The sequence below is a fragment of the Mugil cephalus genome, chromosome 3, assembly GCF_022458985.1.
Source record: "Mugil cephalus isolate CIBA_MC_2020 chromosome 3, CIBA_Mcephalus_1.1, whole genome shotgun sequence".
In the NCBI taxonomy this organism is placed as follows: domain Eukaryota; kingdom Metazoa; phylum Chordata; class Actinopteri; order Mugiliformes; family Mugilidae; genus Mugil; species Mugil cephalus.
Genome location: NC_061772.1, coordinates 10,076,493 through 10,102,041, shown reverse-complemented (window position 1 = coordinate 10,102,041; position 25,549 = coordinate 10,076,493). Strand labels below are relative to the sequence as shown.

At 41.3% G+C, this 25,549-nt stretch overlaps 1 protein-coding gene across 1 annotated transcript in view; it reads left to right on the top strand.

Moving 5' to 3' along the window:
* Window positions 1-25,549, top strand: part of LOC125005839 (CUB and sushi domain-containing protein 1-like) — a 372,481-nt gene that overhangs the window by 279,144 nt on the left and 67,788 nt on the right. Inside the window, exons 30-39 of the mRNA XM_047581471.1 lie at window positions 1,547-1,685; window positions 4,531-4,718; window positions 6,240-6,434; window positions 16,815-16,931; window positions 17,044-17,157; window positions 20,378-20,473; window positions 20,584-20,787; window positions 23,543-23,667; window positions 23,793-23,889; window positions 24,942-25,046. Coding sequence (XP_047437427.1) covers window positions 1,547-1,685; window positions 4,531-4,718; window positions 6,240-6,434; window positions 16,815-16,931; window positions 17,044-17,157; window positions 20,378-20,473; window positions 20,584-20,787; window positions 23,543-23,667; window positions 23,793-23,889; window positions 24,942-25,046 — 1,380 coding nt within the window. The remainder of the gene's footprint in view (window positions 1-1,546; window positions 1,686-4,530; window positions 4,719-6,239; window positions 6,435-16,814; window positions 16,932-17,043; window positions 17,158-20,377; window positions 20,474-20,583; window positions 20,788-23,542; window positions 23,668-23,792; window positions 23,890-24,941; window positions 25,047-25,549) is intronic.

Genomic DNA, 25,549 nt, shown 5'->3' with positions numbered 1-25,549 from the left:
TTAAACTCCACTCTCACCTGTGTGGCTGTTTTGGCAACTAATCTAGGAGGCAGAGCAGGGCTGCAGAAGCATGGGTGTCAGGAGAAGAAGGGTTGAAAAAGAGGATAAAGCTGCTGCGTCACAGATAATGGAGGTAGCTGTGGTAGTGTTATTGTATGATAACAATGGAAAATGCATAGCTTGTTTCCTTTACTCTAATATCGCCACCACCACGCCACGTAACCCAGCGAGCTTCTTTCCCACTCCATATTTCACTTCCACCATTCTGCCGCAGTTTGACTTTTCACTCTTCTGCTTTCAGGTGTGTGCTTTTCCCTTCTTTATTTTCCTTCTCAACACCTTCTGACACACTTCAGCTCCTTGCTAAAGTGAATTGAAACCTTGTTTTTTTTTTATCAGAAATTGCAGAAATTTCAGAGTCGGTGCAACAAAAGATATAATCTGTAATGAAGCAGGGGTCCTTCCGTTTCCTCCTCATGCAGCCTACAAATCCCCCCAAAAACTCTGCAGCGTGTTCCAAGATTCCTTTCCACATAGTTCAACTGAACCCGGTCTTTTATTGGGGTGCAAAATGTACGCATGTGTACTTTTTCCTGATTAACTGCTGCATCAAGTTTATTTTTGTCTGGCACATGTCATGCCAAGGTAGTCTCAGGTCTCAGTATGTTGCTAGCATGTTGCTGTGCCACAAGGACTCTTTTTCTGCTGCCTTATCTTCATCAGCCAGAACTATGTGGAAGTGTTCCAGTACAGAGAGTGGAGTTTGCCTTGTAACTACGCCTCTGAAACACATTTTGCTTTGTTCCCGATATTGCCTTGACTCTTTGCCAGTGAAGTGCGCATAAAATGTAAGACTTTAATCTCCCTCAATTTTCGCTTAGCTTAGCGCGTGCTTACCTCTCCTGCTCTTTCACCTCAAGTGGTGAATCCCTGGTGTTCAAATGCTCCCAAAGTTAAACACAATACACTACACTACACACAATTCTATGCACAATATTCAAGTGCATGAGTCTGTGAATGATTTGCAACCGTTAATGCCTTTGTTTTCCTCTGTTTCACTGTTGATAATCTGTTCACACCCATCTGCCACCCCTGAGACGCCGCTCAATGTTTCAAACTCCTGCCTTCACATCACCAAATTGCTGCTTGAATGCATCTTTCTGTCTCTCCTGCCAGTGTCTCTTTCCTGCTCTCTGGCTTGTTGTGGGATAACAGGACCGTGAGGGGTGATTCTCTCTGCTAACTATCCCCAGCCCAACACTCTGTGACTAAATCTCACTGTCTCTCTATCTTTCTCTTGCTCTTTCACCCTCTGCAGCCACTTGTGGCGGTCATATCATTGGTCCGCTAGGGCTAATGCTCTGTCTCCTACCGACCCTCTGCCATACTTCCCATAACTAACTAACTCACTGCCTTTCCGCGTGCTTGGGGGAGTTATAAGAGTGCTCAATCAGGGGTTCTCTGTCCAAATAACCTCAAGCCCTGTGCTGTTTAATCATCTTTCCTTTTTCTCTCTCTTCCTTTCTCTTTGTTTGTCCTTCTCCAGCGACCTGTGGTGGAAACGTCAGCGGCCCTTCTGGAGTGATTCTGTCTCCCAACTACCCTCAGCCTTACCCGGCCGGGAAAGAGTGTGACTGGAGGGTCAGAGTCAACCCTGACTTCGTCATTGCCCTCATCTTCAAAAGGTAAACTGCCTAAATTTAAAGCATGGAGTTGCATCCGTCAATGCTACACTGTCTTCCCAACATACGCTATACGTTTATATGAGCTTTAAGCTATAAGTGGCAGAAACACTGTTGTCACTTTGAAGGATTTGACATTGTCACTGTAAGATTCAAAATAAGTCAGTGATTATGTTGTTTCCTGTGGGATGCAGGGCTTTTCCGCATCATTCTCTGCACTAAAGGTCACCAGTGTTATTTCAGAAAGGTGCCTACGTCTCTGGAGAAATCAAAGCAAACGGGTTGATTCAGAATAATTAGGAGTTGATTAAAAACGTATGCTCTCAGGCTACACAATATAATATATTACTGCCATAATGGGGCTGTAGTGAAGTGCTTTGATGTGCACGAGTGTGACAAATGCTATCATGTCAGATATTATATCCTGCTGCCTGAAGATGTGTATATGACTGACAAAATACAGTTGTTACCCTCTTATATGTCAGTTAATGCTACAGTCAAGTATTCATGCTCAAAACAAGTATTATTAAATATAAAATAAATATATTTTATGTAAATAACACAACCAGAAAGACAGCAACGGAAAGATGTGTTTTCCATCATTTCGACATCATGCAACTGTGACAGACACGTGAACTCAGAATATTGATTTCACCAAAGATATACATTTTAATGACTTTATCGAACAACCTGGGGGAAAAAAAACTAAAACATTAAAATTGCAAACTTTAAGTTTTAGGGGATGGATGGGGACATCCACCACTTTCTCCTCTGGCATAAATTGAAATATGTATCATATTTTGTTCATGACTTTGTTGAAGTTCATCTCACAGTGTGAACTTCATGACATCCTCTGACGAACTACTAAAATAAAAAAAAAAGGTTGCATAACACACGAGTTAATTGTGGGGAAAACCCTTAAAAGCTAACCTTGTCTGAAAGACGATTCATCGTCTTTCGATGTCTTCCACCACCAGAATTTTAGCTTTTATTTTACTTTAACACTTCGAATTTATTTAAGTTGGAGATTGAAGATGTATCATCTGTTTTTCACGCAATGCTTTTACACAAACACACAAAACTCGAACAACAAGAAATACCATTCCTCCGCTGAAAGTCACGTGTTAATGAATGAGACCTCTAACCATTTCCACATTTTGTTTTTTGGTAATGGGGCAGTGTTTATTTACATTTGAAGACCCGACTGAGCCTCGTTGGTGAATATTTTACAAGTCACAGTGGTTAGGGGCTTGTGACTTAAGCAAAAGTGAAGACTGGAACCTCAAATGTCGCAGCGCAGATAAAAGCAGAGCGGACTTTCTCCAGATTGCCAAAGGAGAAAAAATGACCTATTTTTGACTTCATGTTTTTCAGCTGGAGAGATAATTCCCTTCTGTTGTAACAGTGAGACACTTTTATTTTACATTTAATTAAGTCGTATTGATATTGCTTGTTTTGTGAATGTTTTGTAACATTTCTTTGTCATTATTTATTTAATTTTAACTTTGTTTATTTTATTTTTTTTATTTTAACTGCACTTTATAAGTCAGAGAACGACTCCGTTTTGACCCACTTCCTAAAACCTCTTGACAAGTCTTTGTGTTCAATGACATTACAATTCTTGTTTATGCAGCGAAGGCAAAATTCTGTCTGACATTTTATCATTTAAGCATCCACAGTTGAGTGATTGTTGGAGGTATAGTTGTGCTGATATATATCAGCTGGAATTACTGATAATAATAACGACAATAATAACTGATGCTTTCTAGATGACATACTGATTAGTTTGTGTCAGTGGAAAATAACACTTTTAAACTTATATAATGAGTTTCACAGTTTTTGTAACTTGTGACTTAACAAACTGAATTGTACCTTTTCTAATTCGTTGGCTCTTCTCTTGCATTCAGGTCTCAAGCCATAATATGCTCTTGTTTTACTCTTCTGACACCAGAGGTTGTGGTGTTGTCCAGTTTCTTCTTCTTTTCACGGCATTTAGAAGATTTAACATTAAAACACAAAATGTATTACCAATGCATGAGGTGTTTATGTAGATCATGTGATGCTTTGCCAATGCAAAGGTCGCTTGGGTGCAGTTAATCTTCAGTTAATCTCAAAACGTGAACATCCTTTGCTTTGATAGTTATTGCACACACATTTTGCCCAAATCATAAATTAATGATGGACTTTGTAGAGTTTAAAGCAAAAAGTTTAAAAGCTGGGATTTCAGTGTTACTTTGGCTGTTTTTATGTCAAAATCTCTCTTTACATATCTCGCAAAAAAATATATTTATATATATATATGTGTACCCTAAAGGTTCTTCAGTTCTTCCCTTATGCTCGTTGTTTAGTGGAATCGAAATTCCAAATAGTACTTTTCTGCTTGTTTATCAAGATTTATTTCTACTATTATACATATAATTACTTTCCCTTCTTCCCCTCTTACCCTTTGCTCTGACCCTGAACCAACTAAAAATTACAGATACATGCTTGGGTTGCTTTAAATGTTTGGTAAATAGTAAGACAAAAAGATTTCAAACTTAATATTAAGGAGTCACCGTAAAATAATGCGCCTTCGGTTGTGTAACAGACAAACAACACAGCACTCAACACATCCAGAAAACATGTCAAAGGTGTCAAAACGCAATAAGAAGATTAGCAGACGATTAGAGGAGAGATAAAGAAAAACTAATTCACATTCAATAAATGAAGCGGGCATTAGAATTTAACACCCACCGCTGGATTCGTTGTTTGGAGAATTTGAACACAAGGACACGCACATCTGCAGACAAACAACGAGATTACTCCATCTGAGTTTCCCCGTTTTGCTTGTTTCTTTTTTTCGCCCCAGTTTCAACATGGAGCCGAGTTATGACTTCCTGCACATCTACGAGGGCGAAGACTCTAATGGGCCGCTACTTGCAAGTCTCCAAGGCAACCAGGCCCCGGAGAGGATAGAGAGCAGTGGTAACAGTCTCTTCTTGGCATTCAGATCTGACGCCTCGCTGGGCATGTCTGGGTTCGCCATTGAATACAGAGGTATGTGAAAACCTTGTTTTTGCATGTTTGTCTAGTTTTGGCCACAAGCCCACATTTAAGGTGACACTGACAATAATTTTGTCTTTATCATTTTTTTGTCTGTCTAAATTGAAGACTTTTGATTTGCTGTGATAATACAAGGAACAGCAAGTAGTGGCACTTGTAGTAGCTTTTGTGGAGGAGTAGCGCTAGTAAAGATGGTATTGCAGTTGTAGGAGTACTGTCACATAAGAGCTGCATTATAAGTGATATGGTAGTAGTAGTATCAAGGGTAGCTGTGTACTGGTAGTAGTAGATGGTGGTGTTACAGACGGCTATAAAGAAGGAGAACTAGTTAAAAGGTAATAATTTCAATCACTGTGTACTTTACTCCCAGTTAAATTGAGAAATACAATTAGGATTGGGATTAGTTGTCAGGATGAATCAAACATAAAATACTTCATGTCTCCTTGCAGGTTTCCGCACGCCAAAACACCAAACAATAATTGTCATTAAATTGTGTGTTTGTTAATGTGTCTGGGTTGCAGATTGGATAATATTTTAATCTGCCTTCTCTTATTAATCCACCCCCCTCACACTGGAAGTCTTTTTCAGCTGGGAGGGCATGCTGATCCCAACCCCAACTTGATTGTGGACTCCTCCAGGTTTTGCACATGTTGCTTTAGCGGGGGTGATTTAACAGCTATTGGCGACGCACTGCCTAGTATTTTGACTCGCGACTAGATCCGCTCGATCAGATTTTATGAAACCGTTATTTTATCTCCTTTCTCTCACCCCATTTATCTCTAATTAAAAAAAGATTATCTCCTTTTCTGTTGTCTGTCTCCTCACGCTACCTCACACCTCTGTACTTTAGTCATTATTCACTAGCTTTCATCTGCCATCCCTTTAATTAAAATACAGCCTTAATCATCTCCCTGTTTCACTTATATCTTGACCTCCGCATCTCTCTCTGTCTGTCTGTTTCCCTCTGTCAAGCCCAATATTTCATTCTTATTGAGCAATCACAGAAAAGCAAACAAGCTGGCCCGGATCCAAGTCATAAGGATCCAAGATGTTTTTTGACCACGGCTGACTCCTCATCTTTTACTGCTTCATTCCTCGCTCATTCTTTTTCTAGAATCCTCTTTCACTCTTATTTGTTTGTTTGTTTTCTTCCACAGGGGCAATGTACGTATAAAGATGCATTATAGCCCAGCCCGGGGGACTGTAAATCGAAGCATGTCAATTAACAAGGCAGTAAAACTTTTACTGGGCTACATAAAATATTTTAGGCATGTTTTAGGAATGTACAGCTATGGCTTTTAGTTACTTGAGAAAAAAAAAGAAAGAAAGAAAGAAAAAAAGATTATTTCACCATCAGTACCACCAGGTAAATCTTCATTTTCTTCACCACAGGGGAGCCTTTGGTGCAGTTCCTGGTCTTAATGTGACATCTAAGGGATAAATAATGGGAAATAAGAACCATTTATTTTTCATTTAACTTTCTCCAGTGACAGAAACACTCTCTGCTCTCCACAGAAAAACCGAGGGAGGCCTGTTTTGACCCAGGCAACATTATGAACGCCAGTCGGACAGGTTACGACTATAAACTGGGATCTCAGGTGTCCTACAGCTGTCACCATGGCTACACAACAGTGGGCGGGGACACCATCACTTGTGTCATGGGGAATGACGGGAAGCCAGTGTGGGACCGGGCGCTGCCATCGTGTAAAGGTAGGAGCTACACATTGAGATGTTCCATATTAAATTTGTAGCTCATATCATTTAAATGCAAAGTTCTCTGTTTGGTTGCAAATGGGGATCTTGCTATTCCCTCTTCCTCTTTCCTCATTCCCTTTCTTCCTCCTTGGGATCAATTCCTCAGTAATCATAAATTAGAAATCGTACCTAGACTTTGTAAACTTTATTATCCCCTGGGGGGGCAATTTGTTTTGCAGCCAGCAGAGAAACAACACAAAAATACAGACAGAGAGAAACAGCACACATTTAAACACACAGTCCGACAATAGACTTCAGGCACCACTGTTTCGGGGACAGGTCATCACAGGAGATTCTTTGTGAGGCCAATGGTTGCTGGCACGAAAGAATTTTTAAGTCTGTGTGTCCTAAGCTTTGGTACCATGTACCGGTTACCAGGCGGCAGAAGCCGATACAGGGAGGTTATACAGGGTGGTTTGTGTTTTCCTGGTAGCCAAAACTCTGTACGAGACAGAGAGCTCTTCAAAAGTTCTTGTGGAGTTAGCGTGGGACTCCATGCAAATTCACCATGAGTGATTTGTTGAAGCCCTGCTTAAGTGCGAGACTTACTGGCGTGAAAACGACAACTGTAGGTGTGCCTGAGTGTGTTTGTGCACGTGTACGTGTGTGCGCGCACTTTCAGAGTTGGTCAGGGATTGGAGGCTGAGCTGTCTGTTTGACTGACAGTTCACAGAGGCAATGAAGTGACACCTGCCAAAGTGCCACTCAAAGTGTAAATGTGCTTTTGTGTGTGCTCGTGTGTGTGTGTGTGTGTGTGTGTGTGTGTGTGTGTGAGATCTCAAAAGTTGCACAGACTTTACCTTATACTATATGGGTAAAAATAAAATAAATAAATAAAATACAGATAAGCCAAAGAGAGAGCAGAGGAGCAGGGCCAGGAAGGAATTTAAAAACTCACTCGTGGACTGCACACACTTGCCCATACCTCGAACACTTTGAAAAGGCTTCTGTGAAAGCTCTGTTTATTAATGTCTGAGAGACAGTGGAGAGGGGGGTGGGTAGGGGGTGGAGGAGGTGTGGGATTGAATAAAGATGGGATAATTGAACCAAGAGTAGCTATTTTAGAAGAGCAATGAATAACAGACAGCAAGGAGGGGGGGAGAATAAGAGCTCATCAAGTCATTTCATCTCATGTTCTCATTCATCTGCCAATATCACGATAATACAGCCACTAATCTCATTTAGATATGTTACAGTTACTTATCCAACCTCACATCTGGAAAGTTCAAAGCTGCACTTCTTTGTCCAGCAGTTGCTCTGAACATGCTGTGCACTTAGACATTTTGAGAGGTGGATCTGTGATTCCTCCTCTGAAGTTGTGTCACGTTATGTCTTAAATTTAACAGCACTTGAGGAAAGTTTAGAGCGTTTCCAGTCAGTAAAGTTGAGCTTTCAGGTAAGAGATCAGCTCTCAGGTTTAAAACTTTCTTTATAAACTAATATTCATTAGCAAATAGGGACAACTGTAATACATTTAGTGTATTATTTAGATGCCGCTCCTCACAATAACATATTTATGCTCAGCAGCCAAGTATTGATATTTTAGTCAAATTCCAAGGCCAGTAATGGGAGACCACATAATGGCCTTCTACCTAATAAAAAATCAGAAACTCTGAATGCCTCACGCTTCATCAGGCAATTACCCCGAGTCTTTCACTGTAATTGATTCTGATCCTGCAATGTTTTTTTATGTCGATGTTGTCAAAAAAATTAAATAAATTGAGTGTATCGAAATTCCAGAGGTACCATTGAATATATTCAGAGTTTATGTATCAGACTGTCAACGCGAGGAAACGTTCAGGCCAGGGCTCTTCAACGTTTTTCAGGCCAAGGACCTCAAATCCATGGAGAGATTAAGTAGGGACCCCCTACCTACTGTATGTGTTCTGTATTAAACTCAACCTAGTGCTATTTGTAAATAGAGATTATCATTATTTTTGCATTCAATATTAAGCTATCGCTTATCCCTTTACTAAAATATGAAAAAAAGAAAATTTGTGGGGGGAAATTATATATATATATATATATATATACATATATGAAAAATGTCTAATCAATCAAAGATTTTGCGATTTTTCCCTAGGGGTTGCGCGTTGAAGACCTATGGTTTGAAGATACGTACTGCATATCATGAAATTTAAGTAGTATTTCTACTTTTATTTTAACTTTCTAATTGACCACTGACCAGTGAGACCGTCTCCAGTTGACTTCCTGCCCTTTCGGTGATCGAGGCCCGTGCATAGATCTTTGGAGATTGCTGTCACATACACTATCTGACAATTCACACAGTCAAAGCAGAACAATTTAACTAACTCCTGGGCTGCCCAGTAATCGTGCTCTTTTGCTCCCTTGACTCCTATTGCACATTGAATTTTCTCACCACATAGTTAGGGAAGTTTCTCTGTGTCTCTGTCTGCCTCTCTATCTTTGGGCAGCTCCTGGGGCTTTTAGACCAAACTCATTAGACAGGGTGAGACCTCTTTAAATAATACATCTCCACTTACACTCCCTCCGTCTCCTCTCTTCCTCCCTTTTATCACCCCTTCACACGTTCCCCTCTCTCTCTCTCCTTCCTCCCTTTCTTTTTCCCTGTAACGACTTCTCAAAGTTCCCTCTCCCTCTGTCTTTCCCTCCATTTATTTCTGTCTCTTTCATTCTCTCTCCCTCCCTCTTTTATTTTACCTTCCTCCCACTTTCGCTGTCTGTGTCTGATTTTACTCTGTATTTTTCGTTCACCATTTCTCTCCGGCGCTCTCTCCCCTTCTTTCTCTCTCTCACTTTCCCTCTGACACACACAAACATCTCCCGACTCAAACCGCTCTTTTATTGGTTTCCATGGTAACTAAGAGCTGGTGCGAGAAAGAAGGAATTCTCAGTGACTGTTGATGGGGTTGTGTGTGTGTGTGTGTGTGTGTGTGTGTGTGTGTGAAAGAGAGAGAGACGTAGCTATAATAGAGTGCCGCCTAGAGGCAGTATTCACATACACACATGCACACACACACACCAAATACACTATGCCACTCATGCGTCATACAGAGGCAAGATTAAAGTAAAAGAATCCCTTTAAATTGTCTATGAATTTGTCACGAATATATAGCGAGACAAACACAGTCTGTCTCACATATGAACTAAACTCAGTGTCCTGTTTTGTCCACTCTAAATATTTCAGTCAGTAACAGTGTAAGTTTGGGGGGACAAAAATGGAAAAATCTCTTGGGCTAATAAATTCAACAAAAAATAGTTGTGGCTCAGGGGTTAGAGAACCTCAGCTACACAGAAAGCACTTGTTGACGTGAACGCTGCCACGCAGGGAGGAGCTGTCAGCTGTCAGCTTTTATGGTGAGGGATAATTTTCTTTTGTGAATGGTGAAAAGTTAAATTGTTTAGAAAAGGAAGATGCAGCAGCACTGGGAAGCAACTCGGTGTGATCTTTCCAGCTCTGTTTTATGACATTTGCAAACTCTCGTATACTCTTTATGGGTGTTTACGATAGCCCACATTCTGAGGTTACACTGAGGATGTCGACAGTGTCAAGTAAAGTCCTCGGTTTATTCATTGTGTACATATATACCAAGTTTGCCATGTGCTGGTGTAATAGATATGTGATTTATGTGTTTTTAGAAGGTGGTCCACTCAGAACACATGGTGGACCTTTACTCTTACATCGGTTAGAGAGTATCACTGCATACCAAGACACCTGACAGGAAAAGGATGGTGGGGGGAGCGTCATGATTTGGCACTATGTCACTTACTACACTGATGACTGAAGTAATTTGACTATAAAATGATGAGAAAATCTGCCTTCTGGATTGATCCAGTCACAACTCAGACATACCACGCCAGATATCTTAAGATTATTAGTTGAAGCAGTGCTGTGATGTAGATGAGATGCTTGTCATTGCTGCCAAATGAGGTTTGATCAGATATTAAATTGTGTTATTAGCTGAAGCATCGGCCATGTCTGTACTTGACAACTGGATAATAATATAATAATCAGTAGTCACAGCTGCCCTGGGGCACCTACAGCCTCTCTGACTCCCACCAAACATCACTCATACCAACCTTTCGGTCACTGGACGACCGCTCTACCTACCTCCTGAGCTACTTATTAGTGTTGTATGTGGTGTAGTTACACTTTAGGTTAATGCCCTTGTCAGGCCACTTAGTTGATGTGTGAGTTAAGTTTCACACAGGCACGAAATGTTTCTCAAACTCTTCTAACCGGCCACCTTAAGGATCACATACGCGGCTCACGCTTCTAACACAACCGCACATAAGGAGGAGGGTAGAGTTAAGTCTCCCGCCTAACAGACTCCTTCCCTGCACATCATTACGTCCGCATAGAAACAGAACAAAAGAACAGTCTTTGTGTTCTGTCTATCACTATCTGTCTATCTCACTGACTCACCGTTTATACATCATTTGTTCACACATTGTTTGCCAAGACAGGTGTAAAATCTCCGTGATGCTCTCCAATTTCTCCATGATTCAGCATTAATACATGTACAGATTTGATTTATTTGGCTGTTTTTGTGTCTGCAGTATTATTTTGCGATTGCATCTCATTTTTTAACCGAATGAAAGGTAATGCTCACACCCAGGTCGTGATGGTGACGGCGTAACATCTCCCCTCTGACAAAAAACGGCGGTGGTGGCGCACCATGGTGTGTGCAGTATGTCAATGAAGGCAGGGAAGAAAACACTGCTGGCTAGTAAACATGGATGTAAACAATGCAGATTTTTAAACTCTTAAAAAAAAAAATCTGCCTTGCAAATGCTTTGCGAGGGAACGCCAACACATCTGTTAGACCTCAAGCATACACAGAATTCTCTTCGGTGAGTAACACAGAGTGTGAACTTAATATTAATGTGTTCCAGAGTAAACTCCATAGGGCCCTGTTTAATGACACTCAACACTTCCTTCACAGTCATTTAACATTAAAAGCCTTCCAGTGGCTCAGAGGACATAATCTCCCCTAGTTCCCCGTAGTTCCTGGTAGGTTTTTAATTTGAAGCATCTGTAGGAAGTGTTGAGTTCCACCGATAGTTTTGCTAACCCTCACAAAAAAAAAAAAATACTAATTAAAAATCAAACAAATAGTGAAATGGGAATTAGGATTACTGACGGCAGTGCTGTGAAGTGGACATGTTTTTTTTATTGAATGTTAATTCACAGGCTATGAGTATGAAAGCAGTTTAATTTTACCTTTAAAGACCAAGACCACCTTCATTATGCTGACAACTGAGATACAGAGACACAAACTGAATCCAGAGATGGTCAGAGTCAGATGTTTTTTCATCGTGCAATTTCTATGAAAAAGACATCGCACCAATAATTTTGCTGTTCCGCCTATAAGGTTTGTTTATTTTGCCTTCACTTCCGCGAGGACAGATATCGAAAGTCGCATTCTTCCTCAATAAGTTATGTTTTCTTTGTGCTCATGATGAAAAAAATAGGTTCTGTGGTGTATGAGTAGTGCTCCGTCAAGAGTTTGTGTTTATTGACATCGCTGAGATATGAATCTTCTCTCAGAAAAGCTGAAGTCACTATAACTGCTCTGTTTATGATTTCCAAGAAAGAAAAAAAAAATAATAAAATAAAACTCCTGGGAGAAGTGCAGCACAACTTAAAAAGTTGAGGGCATTTCAGAACTCTTTTCCTGTGCGCTTCTGCCACCTTTCAGCCCCGCAGTGTGTGTGTGTGTCTGTCAGTGTGTGTGTAGCTGTGTGAGAGGAGAAGGAAAATTACAGTGAGAGGTAGGACTACAAAAGTGTTGTGTGTGTGTGGATGATCAAAGCGTCTGCATGTGTGAGAGAAAGAGAGTGACTTGCATAGCATTTTTTTGCATTTATTTGTGTGTGTGTGTGTGTGTGTGTGTGGTGTGTGTGTGTGCGCGAGAGAGAGAGAGAGAAAGAGAGGGTGTGAGTGATCAAAGTACGTGTGTGTGAAGGCTTTTGATAAGGCTGACACCGGAGCCTAGAGCAGCACCACTGGGGGATTGTGGGTAGATCAAGACAAGACCTGTAGACCTGAGGGTTTGAGTGCAACAGCACAACAAAAATCAATCCAAAAAATATCAATCAATATCAGTGTGCAGGAGGGGGAGAGGAAAGAAAAAAGGGTGCTCAGAAGAAAGTAGAGAGGGTTAGTAGTTGGGAGGAGGAGGTTGAGTGGGAGGGGATACAACAACTGTCTTGCAAAGAACCCGTGTTTGCTGTATTTTTGATTCTTGGCATATAAATCGGTTTTACTGAGCGAGCCTTAGCCGGGAATATGTGCCCAGTCTTAATGTCCGCACACATGGTCTCATAGACTTTGACATGTGTTACAGATAAGTCCTCAAGGGCTCAGGGCTGTCCCACTGTGAAATCGGAAAGTGCTCGAGGGCTCCGGTGGACTTTTTGAGTCCTTTTTGCACAGTTTCCACGAGATTGAAATGCTGGAGTCTTTGCTTGAGGGAATTGCCCTCAAGGGGATGTTCAAGGGGCTGTTCAAAATCATCCAGCAAGAGAAAAAAAAAAGTACAGCTGAAGGAGCTAATAACATGTAGGCTAATATTATAGTGTGTTTTCAACATGAGCGGTAGTCAGTTTTATGAAACCGTGCGCAAAAATCACATCCTCACATAACAGACAGACCTCTGGCCCGGGCAGCCTATTAATTCACAAAGTGATGTCCCATTTCTCATGCAGCACTTTCAACCTTTCCACCCATGTGCTCTCACATTTTCAACAAGCTCAGAGGTGATGATAATTAAAGTCTGCTAGGGATCACAGCTGATACTGTGGGTGGACACTGGGACCGAGCCACAGTCGTAGACACTATAGCAACCAAAACAAGACAAGACGAGTAGAGGCCAGATAAGGTGAGAAGGGATAAGGGTATGCGGTGTGTGTTGGGGAGGATGACAGTGACAGATGTGCTTGTTGCCGCTGTTGTCTGCACACACACACACACACACACACACACACACACACATACACACACCCAGAGACACTTAACACAAATGTGGTTGACCTCTGCAAGCCTAAGCTGCGGCATAAATGAGCACACACCTACGTACTCTTCAACACACAAGGTTGCAACACTCTTGGGGGTGCTGACGATAGATCAAGCTACGGTTAGGTCTGTTTCTCGTGCAGGTCATGCATGGGTAGAATGGATTAATAGGCTTTATGACATCCCAGCACGCTGATACAGGAGATATCCCACACTGTGCTCTAGGTCATCACCACATAAATTCAGTCACTAAAGTTTTTATCCCGCTGGGTTGCTGGCAAGAAGAACTAACTATTTCGAAAATGGTGTGGCAAAAACACCTCTCAAGTGTATGAACGGGCCTCCATGCTGTGACGCTTTCCTGCATGTTTTTTGTACCAAATGCGACTGTTGCATCATACCTCCTGCTTCATGATCCCATTGGATGCGTCTTCCATTGATCAATATGAGACGTAGCTTGTTTTTAAAAAAAAAATAAGTAGCTCACCTAGTTCACGCCCCGTGAACTAACAATGTAGTCCTCTCTTTCACCCCATAACCTTCCTGTGTCACTCCGCTTGCTCTTTATGCCTTTGTTGGCATGAGAGGCCAAGCTAAAAGCATTATATTTGGAGCTAAATGTAGGGAGTAGGATTTTTTTTTCTTTTAAGAAAAACAGATTAGAACACTTATATGCTTGCCAGCTTTGAGTGCAATGGGCAATGCTCCAGGCAGCAGGAAAAAGACACATGAAAGCCATATCTGATTAAAATCTGAATGCTTCATTGCAACATCATGCTTTTAAATAACTGAATCAGCGGAGCAGATAAAACTAGTTGGTCAGACTGCATTTCATGGCCAAATACAGCGAAATGTTTGTAACCTGACCTCGATTCAGCTGATCAGACTTTTCAGGAAACAAACATTAAATGAAGCTGGCAACTGTACAGACCTGGCAGAGCATCACCAGGGAAGATGTTGGGTATATGGTGATATCCGTGGGCTTTAGTCACAAGGCAGTCACTTATTTATTTATTTTAACCTTTACCTTTTCAGTTGACTGATACTGAAAGCCAAGCTCACTTTTTTTCAGTCACGCAGTGATCACACACACACACACCGTTGCACACATTCAAACCTGGAAGCTGCCCAGGACAACCAATTTTTGATCTGTTGGCCAATGTGCTGTTCCAATGGAGCAGATGGGGGTTAAAGGCTTTGCTCAGTCATAGTAATGAGGGAGGGGCCAGATTTATTCTGCCAGCCTGGAGACTCAGGGAAAAGTACATGCGATAAAAAATTGTAGAACTAGATAGAGACACTGTTGTAGTATGAATGTCAGCACATAAATCTCAAGTACAACGTGTCATTTTAAATCCAATTTACTGGAGTACAGTCACATGTCACTGATCAAACTCACTCACTGATCCGCTAGCAGAGTCCTGGGAGTTTGAGGGTTCTGCGCTCTATCTTAGCTGTTCTTAGGACTGTGCTCTTTTGGACTGAGGCTTCATCTGTTGGAGCCACTCTCCCAGTTCGGGGGTTCTCAACCACCTTGGTACCTTGGTATGGAATAGAAGTACCCAAGTCCCAATACCGGGTACAGATGTTCCTGTACACTAACCCGGCCACTCGGTTGTGCCTCTCCATCTATGCTGAACCATCTAGCGTCATACACCCTGCTACTATGTGCTTGACCGTCTCAGCGGCATCTTTGCACAGTCGACACCTTGGGTCTGATCTGCTCTGGTAGATCTTGGCCTCTACGGCTCCTGTTCTTTGGGTCTGTTCTTGTGCTGCCATGATTAGTGCCTCTGTGCTGTCCGTCAGTCCAGCGTTTTCCAACCATTGGTAGGTTTTCTTGATATCAGCCACTTCAATTTGACCGTGGTACATGCCGTGTAGGGGCTTGTCCCTCCAGGTTATCTGCTCCTCTTCCTCTGCACTCTCATTGAGTTTCTGCTGTCTGAGACATTCTCTTAGCGGCTCATCCTTTGGGACCTTTTTCTCTGTGTACTGTTGGATTTTCGATGTCTCATCCTGGGCCGTGGCCTTGATACTCGATAGTCCTCTGCCTCCCTCTTTCTGCGTCTCAGGTTGTTGGACTTGGGGTGAAACCCTCCATGCATGGTGAGAATTTGTACTGTTCCTCTCAGTCAGTTGCTGTTTGCAGTCTGTGTGAAATTTGCTTGTGGTTTGTTGCTAGGGCAGTAACGTATTACATGTGCCTTTTAGATTCTGTCCTTCAAAGGTGCAGATCAGAGACTTGTCTGAGATCATTGAGGTCAGAAGCTTACAAGGGATTCAAACATATCTATCAAGATCAGAGGTGATAAATGTTTTAATTTGTTGAGCATTACTCATAAAATTCTTTATAACCTCTGTGATTTGATCAAGCTCAAAGGGGAAAGAAAAGCCAGTGGAGCATGCGCAGCAATATCAGTATCAGTCCAATACAAAAGGATTTGCTCAGGTATTTGAAAAAAAAAAAATTGATCTAATATCTATTATCGTATACTGATTTGTCTTGTCTTTTTATATTGGCAAAAAAGGCTATGTCTATGAAGCTGTGCTGCAAGACAGATAAAATGCTGTAAGATTGAATCATTATCATGAAAATGACTAATTACAAGCCGTATTACAATTACAAGTCAATGCCAAGTGGCAGCATGTTAGTAGCTTATTAGCATCTTAATATATATTAAAGAAAAATCAATTAATAGTGGAGTGGTTTTGACAGATAACCAGCTCTCCTCTGAATGATACAGCTAAAGGCTTATTAGGCTTATTAGACTTATTAGATTCTGAGGTTGCTGCAGCCATGTATGTTTATAAAAAAAAAAAATGTCTACTTTTATTTTGGAATCAGTTGTGTTGTTTCCATGTCAGTAATGTGCTCACTCACTGCCTGCTTAGACTTCTGTTGAATATAATCGAGCCTAATTAAATTCTGCATCTCCGCGTCGCAACCTGCTTTAAATAAATCTGCAGGAATTCACGCCTGCTCTTTAAAAGTGAATCATTTCCCACACATGGGCAAGTTGTGTGAACATTATTAAATTCATGAGACCTACGCTTATGTCATCCTGGCATTCGTACAGTTCTCCACCAAATGCATATGCACACAGAAGAGTGTCTCCATGGGTGATTCACTTCAGTAAACAGACACAGTGTCCTTCCAGTCTAGTGAGCCTGTTTGATAAATAGCATGTTGAGGTGAGGTCTTTATCTGACTCTCATTGGGGAAAATACACGAAGGACAAAACAACTGAAACATGGCTTTGTACTAAAAGTAGAAAATATATAACACTTTTAAATGCTAAACTTAACAATCATCATCATCTTTCTGTCCACAGCTCCATGTGGAGGGCAGTATGGCGGATCTGAAGGTGTTGTTTTGTCCCCAAACTATCCTCTAAACTACACTACCAGACAGACTTGCTCCTATCACATCACTGTGTCCCCACAGTTTGGTAAGTACACAAGCAGTGGAACAACATGCACTTACAGTGGGTGTTGTAATTACAACTCCAGCACAAAGGCTTATTTATGTGTCTTTCTTTTTTCTTTTCTTTTTGTTTTAAGTGGTGTTTGGTCAGTTTGCTGTCTTCCAGACAGCAATGAATGACTCAGTGGAGCTGTTTGATGGAGCCAATGACAATGCCCGACTGCTCAGCTCCCTGGCTGGGTCACATTCAGGTGAGTTCACTGACTAATACTAGTGTCAAACATAGTTCAAGGAGTGCTATTCCGCTATTCGGTTGTTTTTCTGTTGTATTTTTTTTTTTTTCATTTACTAAACAACAGTAGTTTTTTTTAATAATTGTCGTTCACTTGTAAGGTCTCTCTCAAACACACCCATTTTCTTTTTTTTGTAAAGAAGAAAATAATGAAATTATCTGTGAGAAAGCAGCTCTGGGGGGCTGTAGAACACAGCACCAGTGGTCGTTATCACACTTTATTTGACAGTGACGTATTTGGTGAAAATCCATTGTGGGTTATCTTTACAAGATGAAATCAGCAGTGAAAAGCGACTCACTGGGGCCATACAATACACAGTAGTGCTGATAGTCTTTCACGCAATCCTTTATGGCTTTCCCCATCCTCCAACTTTGAGTCAACCCAACTTGGCAGCATTTTGAGTCACTACACAGCAACACACTCGGCATGGAGGTGAAAGATGAGGAAAAATCAATTTAGATGGCACAGTTTGAAGAATGAAACGAGGGGAAATATTGATTAAAATAAGTTGCTGGCAAAATGTGCTGCCACTGCCACGGAGTTTCACTTTTGTGTGCGAGTTTCGTGGCATGGCCAGGGGGCATGCTGCAGGGAAATCCCGCTGGAATTGGCATTTTGTTCGTTCCTGTAGTTCTGTATTTTCTCTGTTTTGTTTGTCTTCTCTCTTTTTTTTGCTTGTAGAATTATGAGGGAGAGAAAAGGAACCGTTTAATAAAGGAATAAATAAAATAACATATTATCTTTTGTTTTTACATGATTTTTTTTTTGTGTGTGTGTGTTTGTGTTTTACCTTTGTGAGCTTAAATCAACAATCTTTTTTCCCATTTTTATTGAAAAGCAATCCTGTGCACTGTGGCTACACTTTAACCCTTTATGGGGCGAGGAACCATATTTGTTAACTTCCGCAAACATTTTAAATTGCATCTTTGTGCCTCTCAGTGAGGTTGAGAAGCATGTGGTTTTCACCGAGCCTGTCAGAGAAGATCATGGCAACATTCTCCAGTCAAATGTGGTCTGTGCGTAACTGGTTGATTACCATGAAGAAGTGGCCCAATGGTCTCTAATGTGAAAAGTCTTCCTAGGCTGTACAGTAACGCTGTTTAAAATTCAGAATGTCCAAGTATTTCAATGACTTCCCTTTAAAGGGTTAAACAAGAATCTTTAACTGTATTGCTGTGACAAAGAGTTGCTCGATTCCATCAACAGTAAATCCAAAAATGCTGAACATGTTTTAAACAAATGAGGAAAGAGTTCTTTTACACACGGCTAAGGCGTTTTGTCAGATCTGCCGCCCATTTGCCAGTGTGTAAAGTGAACCCCCTCGTGTTATTTTATCCTGTAAGCTTAACTTAGTTTATAGGGCACAAGGACAAACCATTCCTGCTTCCTTGAATTTAATATTAACAGCTGTAGCACATTCACAGTGGCAAAGATGCTTGACAGCCACAGCACATATTGCAAGGGCAGGACAATGGCAGCAAGTCTCTGTGGTTAGTCAGGATAGCTAGAGGTTCTACCAAAAATCACTGTCCCCTTCTCCTACGTTATATAAGGAATAGTTTGTGGCCACTCCCTTGTTCTTTGTAGGCTTATAACAGTTAATAGTTGTGGCTCTAGACTATCTGGGTTTATGCATACGTATATATAACGTAGGTGTTCCAAATTAAACCAGTCTCCATTGACGGCTATGTTAAAATGCTCAACTTTACAGCAGAAATAAACATGTTTACTGCATGGAACAAAAGCTGTTTTGGTCTCTGTAGCTGAACGTACCATTCATGACAACATCCCCATGTTTAAAGCATATCAAGAGTTAAAGTTATACATAATTTAGGGGGTGACCGGTGGGTGCTGTCTCAGGTTTCTAGCTGTCTGTCTAGGTGTCACCTGTCTGCCTCAGCTCTTCTCACGCGTCACCTCTTTGACATCTTTGAATTATCTGTGAGATGGGTAGAGTCTGCACAGTCTGCAGATGCTCCCTTACTGCAGTCTGCACTAAGGGAATAACTGATGTTCAGGTTGGACACCTGTAGCCACTGACTGTTGTTAGCACCAGACATTGGGAGACTGAAGGGACACGGCTGAAGATGAATCAAATGAAACTTTTTTCCACATTTCACACAGACGGAGTGGACATACTGGGGTTTTGTTTTCTGCCTCTATTTTACATTAGTATACGTATTTGTAAGGGTCATTTGTTTCTCCTCCTCCCAAAAAAGGGCAGGCATGTGTTGCCAGTTTCTGAATATGCCAGCCTGATGTATAGCCTGTGACAGCTTTTGCTGACTAAATGTCGCCCTACAATAAGCTGCTTTTTTCTTTCCAGTTTGTAAGGGGTGGGTGGTTCACTACATTTGGGTCTATTTTGAATTTTTCCTTTTGGGTTGAAAAAAGAATGAAACATGCCAGGCTTTCCAAAATAATGTTATCTGCATCACTGCTATCGCACATGCACACGGACACACACACAGGGCCAAACAGCTTTGCAGCGCATTGTTCCGCCGAACTGACTGATTATCCCGCCACACAAACTTATTAGCACACATACGCGCGTACCAAACTTAGACATACACACAGAGCTAATGACGGTTCTAAATGTCACCCACACCAGGCCATGCTTCCCCCATTTATCACTGTTACTTTGTTTGCCTGCGTATGTGTGTGCATATAAATATCTGTTTGTGTGTGTATGTTTGTTATTGCATTTTTCATTCTGGTAAGGCCAACATTTTACTGCAGAGTGAAAATGAAGGCGAAACAATGCCAAGTGCTAAGTTATTAATGCAAATAGTAAAGTTAAATGTATGAGCACTCACTATACGGGTAAAATGTACAGTGACTGGATGAGGCACTGACAGTTTATGGAGCTCTATGCTGCTGTTGTTGTTAGAGTAGGAGGAAACCCATATGTAAGAGTGATGGCCAAATTCCAATTAGGACACTAATTGGAATACTCTGGGACATGGTCTTTAACTGCCAGCTCACTGGGACACTGACTGGAATTGACCCATCATTTCCAACTGTGCTGCCCATACGGTGACAAGACACAATGCATGCTGTGAAAAAATGCCTATTACTGTTTTAATAGAGAAAGCTGTATTAAATTCTTGAAACTGCTGTGTTTGTCTGTGTGTGCTGTATGTATGTGCGTTTGCTTATACGTGTGTAATTGTCCCAGGAGAGACATTGCCACTGGCAACTTCCAATCAGATCATGCTCCGATTTAATGCCAAGAGTGGCCAGTCAGCCAGAGGCTTTCACTTTGTCTACCAAGGTAAGTCTCACTTTGTTTGACTTTCTATCTATCTTACTGTCATATACTCAATTCAAGTTGGAGATCATAGTCGCTCTGCTGATATGTTTCTGATTTTGTCACTGTTGTAGCTGTGCCTCGCACCAGTGATAGTCAGTGCAGCTCAGTGCCAGAGCCTCGGTACGGCAGGCGGATCGGTTCAGAGTTTTCAGCTGGCTCGGTGGTTCGGTTCGAGTGCAGTCCAGGTTATCTACTCAAAGGATCCAGTGCAATCCACTGCCAGGCCGTGCCGGGTGCCCTCGCACAGTGGAACGCAACAACACCAACCTGCATAGGTAAGGCTATCAACCTTGAAATGCATGGGCAACCAGCTAACTGATGCTGCTCCAACCAAAAGTGGTCAGGTTTGTACTACTTTACTATCTCAAAATAATCTGAACTCGAAAGTCCATTAAAAGCAAAATAAATCACAGTTAATAGTAATATTTAGTCAAAAGTGCATCCGTAATGTATATTAAACAAATTAACTTAATGTAATATGTAATGTAATAACTCTTAGCCCTAACCCTTGATTTACCTTAATTTTTATTTTATAGGGTGATATGTGCACATATAATATTAATATATAAAGATAACAGAGTACATCTTAAGCTGTGCTTAGAGTACAAAGACTCTTATTTTTGCTCTCTTTCACCTGAATAAGGGAGGATGCGTTCGGTCCAGACCTCACTCTGTGCTGAGCTTCTACTCAGATTATCTGGTAACATGAGGTTGTGTGCATCCAAACCTCCTAAGCGCCTCGCAGAACCGTTCGCTTTCAGTTATTATTGAACATGTTGGATATTTAGGATTTAATATCTCGATGATACGAAATGATACATCAGAAGTGAGTCTACACGGAAACTATGTATTTATTTATTTATTCAAGCAACAGCCCTCATTCTACCTCTTCTGACTTCAAACTCTCATTCACACTTGTTTAATCTTCAGCTTGTTTTCTCATTACAAAGTACACTATGTATCCAAAAGTATTCGCTCACTCATCCAAATGACTGGATTCAGGTGCTTCAATCACTTCTATGGCCATAGGTGTGTTAAATCAAGCACCTAGGCGTGCAGACTGCATCTGCAAACATTTGTGTAAGAATGGGTCGCCCTCAGGAGCTCAGTGAATTCCACCGTGGTGATCGAATGATAGGATGCCACCTGTGCAAGAAGTCCAGGCATGAAATTTACTCACTACCTACTGTCAACTGTCAGTGGTATTATTATTACTACAGACCTCCAAACTTCATGTGGCCTTCAGATTAACTCAAGAGCAGTGTGTAGAGAGCTTCATGGAATGGGTTTCCATGGACGAGCAACTGCATCCAAGCTAAACATCACCAAGTGTAAAGCATGCCACCACTGAACTTGACGGCAGTGGAGACACCTTCTCTGGAGTGACCAAACACACCTCTCGATCTGGCAGTCTGATGGACCAATCTGACTGCATCGTGCCAATAGTAAAGTTTTGTGGAGGGAGGTTGTTTTTCAGGAGCTGGGCTTTGCCCCTTCGTTCTACTGAAAGGAACTCTGAGCGCTTCAGCATACCAAGAGATTTTAGACAATTCCATGCTCCCAGCTCTGGGACTAGCTTGGGGTTTGCCCCTTCCTGTTCCAACATAGCTGCACACCAGTCACCAGTGCATGAGTGAGTTTGGTGTAGAAGAACTTGACTGGCTTTCACAGAGTCCTGACCTCAACCTGACAGAACACCTTTGGGATGAATTAGATGAAGACTGTGAGCCAGGCCTTCTCGTCCAACATCAGTGTCTGACCTCACAAATATGATTCTGGAGGGGAAAAAAATCCCATAAACACACTCCTAAACCTTGTGGAAAGCTTTACCAGAAGAGTTGAAACTATTCTAGCTGCAAAATATATATTGAACCCTATGGATTAAGAATGGGATGTCACAGGAAGTTCATATGTGTGTAAAAGCAGATGAGCCAATCCTTTTGGCTATGTAGTCTATGTATAAGTAGTAGTATATAAGTAACTTTTTCTGCTTTTTCTTCTTGTTTTGTTTTTGACCAGTGCTTGGCACAGCCGCTAACTGGTAGATTTAATATATTTACAAGTTGCTTCACCACTGTCTCTTTTTCATTTACCTCTGCTTTCCTGTGAGCTCTTGTGACGTGGAGCGTTCATGGACCCTGGTCCTGGCACGATAATGTTTTTTTAGTGTGTGTTTTGCTGTTATTTTTTCAAATATCTGTAAAGTGCATGATGCAACCTGATTCCTGATTTTAAAACTCTTCTAATGTGATCTCAGTTTACCTCACACGCAAAAAAAGACAAAATTTTATCTTCCACATGGCAAATGATATAAAATTATTTAACATATATGTTACATGCTGTGCAAAAGAGTCATCGACAGAAAGTTTGCAGATCTACCTGAGATGATAGACATTACCCAGCTAGTCCTTTCAAGAGTCAGACATGATGATTGACAGTCACCCAGCAGGTAGTTCTCAAAGCTATCCAAATGTTGCATATTTTTATATTTAATTTCTTTAATATATAATTACTACTGGATTTCTGGTGACAAAATGAGTTGGCCTGAAATGCTTTCTGGGATCACTTGCAAAAAATCTTCATTCATAAATAATGAAAATGCTACTTTTTATTTCAGGGGATTACACAATAGTGGAAACATACTTTATTTATTTATGTACCCTTTCTGTTAAGATATCCCCTCACAACCTACACACTGGACCTTACAGCGTTTTAGACTTTTCTGTGAATCACTATATACTAATAACACAGTTACTACTTGAGAGTTGGGATTTTGACATTAATTCTAACAAATTAAATGAATGCCTGTGTGAAATCTCTCTCTCTCTGCTGAGAGCTACCATTTTGCAAACAGCTGCAACTGTCACCTCAGTTTATACCGGAAATAAAGTTTGTTATCATAGTGTCTCTCTCTGGCCCCCTGTAGTGGTAATTTGAACGCCATATTGCTTGTCCCTGGGTGTGCAGAGCATCATCTTGCCTGTTACCAAGTTAATAAATAAAAATAAAATAATCCATTTTGTATTCTAGTTCCCTGCAGTGGCAACTTGACTGAACGACGTGGTACAATACTGTCTCCTGGCTATCCTGAACCCTACCCAAACAGTCTCAACTGTCTGTGGAGGATCCACGTCAGTGAAGGGGCCGGGATACAGGTACAGATATGCGTACACTTACATGTAATTGTTTAATGTTCGGTATACATACCACTTATTCAGGATATGGACGTGTGAACTCGTAGGCTTTTGTGTTCATTTTGTTGTCATTGTTTGCCATTTAGATCCAAGTAATGACGTTTGCCACTGAGCACAACTGGGACTCTCTGGAGATCTACGATGGAGGGGACATGACAGCTCCTAAATTAGGGTCATTTTCTGGTATGACAATATGCTCGCACATGCACATAAATACATACATTTGTGCACAGACATGCACATGCACATAAACACTTTGACAAACTATGATGGATGAGTTGTGACATCTACTAAACTATAGATACACACACACGTTATAGATTGACAGACACATGCACTCACAAACACACACCCACACAAGATCTATGATGAATTAGATATGACAGGTCTCAAACTATAGACACATGCTCTCTCTCGTGCGCAAACACACACAAACACACACATGGCATTCACTGGAGAGCTGTGATGGATGAGTTCTAATACCAAAGGATATGATATATATCCCAAATACAGAATGAATGGTTTTAAAAACATAGAAATTGTCCAAATCCGAGCAGTCAGCGAGAAGAGTTTCGCCGCTGAATTGAGGATGGAGAGAAAGGGGGCGGAAAAAAAGGAAGGAGAGAAAGAAGACAGGCAGGGATAAAGAATGATCTAACCTTTTACAATTTCCCTGCGGAGTTTCCCCTGTGACCTGCCCCAAGCACATACCTGTCACACAGCTATCACACATAAAACATGCCGCCCATAGGGCAACACACACATCCACCCCACCCAACTGCTCGCACGCGCGCACACACACACATACGCACACTTACACAAATGACAGTGCCCTTCTGAAGAAGACACACCAGGGAGCTGCCCACTATAACCACAGTGATCTGGTGTTGACCACTGAGCAGGTTCACGCAGATAAGGGCTACTTCACATGAGGACACTAAAATGCTAGCTGTCCGTGGAGGGTAAGGGGTTGTTCACCTTCTCCACACTTAATTTCCCAGCAGGTGTCTGATTTAAACAGGACTTATGCTCCAAATCTTGTTAACTGAAAATTCACCATCATTTATTTATAGGGGTTTTTTTCTCCCCATATGAACTGTACATTATTATATTGTACAAACCTTCAGGCTACTAATATAAGTGGGTTTATAGACACTATAGACACCAGTTTGCAAACTGCACAAGAAAAACCTATTGACTGGTTCCGTCACATCTTTACCTCTTGTCTTTTGCAGGAACAACAGCTCCTGCTCTCCTCAACTCAACATCCAATCAGCTCCTTCTGCACTTCCAGAGTGACATCAGCGTGGTGGCCGCAGGTTTTCACCTAGAATACAAGAGTGAGTCGAAGTTATTAAAAAAAAAAAAAAAAAAAACGTATTTTATTTCGTTTTATTTTCTTTCATTTTATTTTATACCGACTGATTTACAAAGAAAAATCCTTGCCGAGCTTCATGTTGGCCCCCTTTCTAACCAGAAATTCCAGTTACACACAAACACACATAGCCTACACAGCATTGCAGCCAAAACTTTAACATCAAATAACAAGAATCAGTGACCTGAACTGGTACCGCCTGAGAGCACACACACATACTGTGAGCCACGCTGGAGCGCACACACAGGACACACACCTAGAGGGACGTAAGCAGAATCACGTAGACTCCCACAAAGTGCTTGTGTCATGCTTGCACCCGAGTCATAGAAAAGAGCCACATGCACACGAAAATAGTGAGACATATAAAGGTATAGGCGCAGATATTACCATCATACATTTACACACCTGTCAGGGCATGGTTGTGCTCTTCAGTCCTTTGTAGTTGTTTTAGCTTAGAATCACTTCTAG